The sequence below is a fragment of the Perkinsus marinus genome (genome assembly GCF_000006405.1).
Source record: "Perkinsus marinus ATCC 50983 genomic scaffold scf_1104296941592, whole genome shotgun sequence".
Lineage (NCBI taxonomy): Eukaryota > Perkinsozoa > Perkinsida > Perkinsidae > Perkinsus > Perkinsus marinus.
Window position 1 is genome coordinate 30180 of NW_003212465.1, and position 1249 is coordinate 31428.

The window sequence follows — 1249 nt, forward strand, 5'->3', positions numbered from 1 at the left end:
ACTTTCCGAGACGACGACCGATATTCAAGCTGCGTCGATCATAATGGCGAGCGAGAGATTTTCGACTTGTCAAGAATTAGCAATACGATGGATTGCGTACTTTTTTGTTACTCGAACGGGTTGTTCAAAACTTCACCTCACATCGAATCTCATTTATACCAGCCATTTTCTTCTCCTACTTTCAATGGCTGAGGAGTTCGAACGTTTTAAGCGTTTCGAATACAAGGAGAACAGTAACTTGGTCCTTCAGAGGGACCCGGGTGGAGGCAGTCATCTGGCTAATGAGCCTACTGGTACTATAGGGCATCTCTAGGTCCGCCTATGATAACACATTCAACTGATCGATCGGTATGAGTGACAACGTCTTAATTCTCGCGTATGGTAGGTGAGCCTGAGACTCTGCGATATCATAAAATGCACACTATGGGCGATAAAGTGTTGAAGACTAAGCCGAAGCCAGAGGCTGCTCTTGCTGCTAAGCGCCGGCATGTGTACGAACTACCTACGACTTAGTTTGGTTTAGTCTTGTCCAATATAGGAAAGCCGTGACCGAGGCCGGAGGGGACAAGGGCCTCCATAAACGTCGGAAGGGTATTGATATCACCAAGGGGGAGACAGTGCTCACAGTCGATGAGGCAGGGGATAATGTATACAGGTAGGAGGATAGCTGATGGTAGGGTAGAGAGGATGTTGGGCTTTACAGGCCAAAGTCTCGGGCATCAGAGAGGCCTTATGATGAGATGCTATCAGTCCTGTCTACAGTACTTGTTGGTGAGACTAGTACTGTCTTGAGGGAGGCGGCCCATGAGATACTCATGGCTTTGAAGTCTGATCAGAAGGACTCATCTAAACAGAAGAACGTTGAAGAGGTAGCAAGGCGAACGCTATATCGCTGGTAATGATACGTATCAGGTGCTTCCCCCGCGATCCTTGACCCCGGAGCTCTATACTCAGCTCTTAAGGCTCTCCCAACAAATCCATGATTTCGCAGTGGATGACGATGAAGAGGGGGTAGCTGAGGCGGGGGGGGAGGATGTTGATGCAGCTCTCCTGGCTGGTGCTGCGGCGGATGATCCGGCAGGTGTTGCTGTCACGTTTGACGAGGATGATGAGAATGATGGTAGTACTACCACTGGGGGGTTTATGATAGGTGATGCTGTGGTTTAGAGATGGGAGGTGATGATGATATGTTGTACGCTGACGAGGTGTCTGATGAATCTAGCAGCGACTCGGAGGACTCGGATGCGGA

General features: G+C 49.4%; 2 protein-coding genes across 2 annotated transcripts in view; both read left to right on the plus strand.

Moving 5' to 3' along the window:
• Positions 1-184: 184 nt before the first annotated feature.
• Positions 185-1167, plus strand: Pmar_PMAR001289 (hypothetical protein; the record flags this gene model as incomplete). The annotated part of the gene is made up of 6 exons (XM_002781771.1): positions 185-293; positions 386-491; positions 539-655; positions 704-869; positions 913-1120; positions 1151-1167. 6 exons carry the CDS (start codon positions 185-187, stop codon positions 1165-1167), a joined length of 723 nt encoding a protein of 240 aa, XP_002781817.1.
• Positions 1168-1212: 45 nt separating this feature from the next.
• Pmar_PMAR001290 (U520, putative) overlaps positions 1213-1249 on the plus strand; it is a gene marked incomplete at its 5' end in the record, with an annotated part of 9050 nt that continues 9013 nt past the window's right edge. Inside the window, one exon of the mRNA XM_002781772.1 lies at positions 1213-1249. This exon is cut by the window's right edge and continues 4 nt beyond it. Coding sequence (XP_002781818.1) covers positions 1213-1249 — 37 coding nt within the window.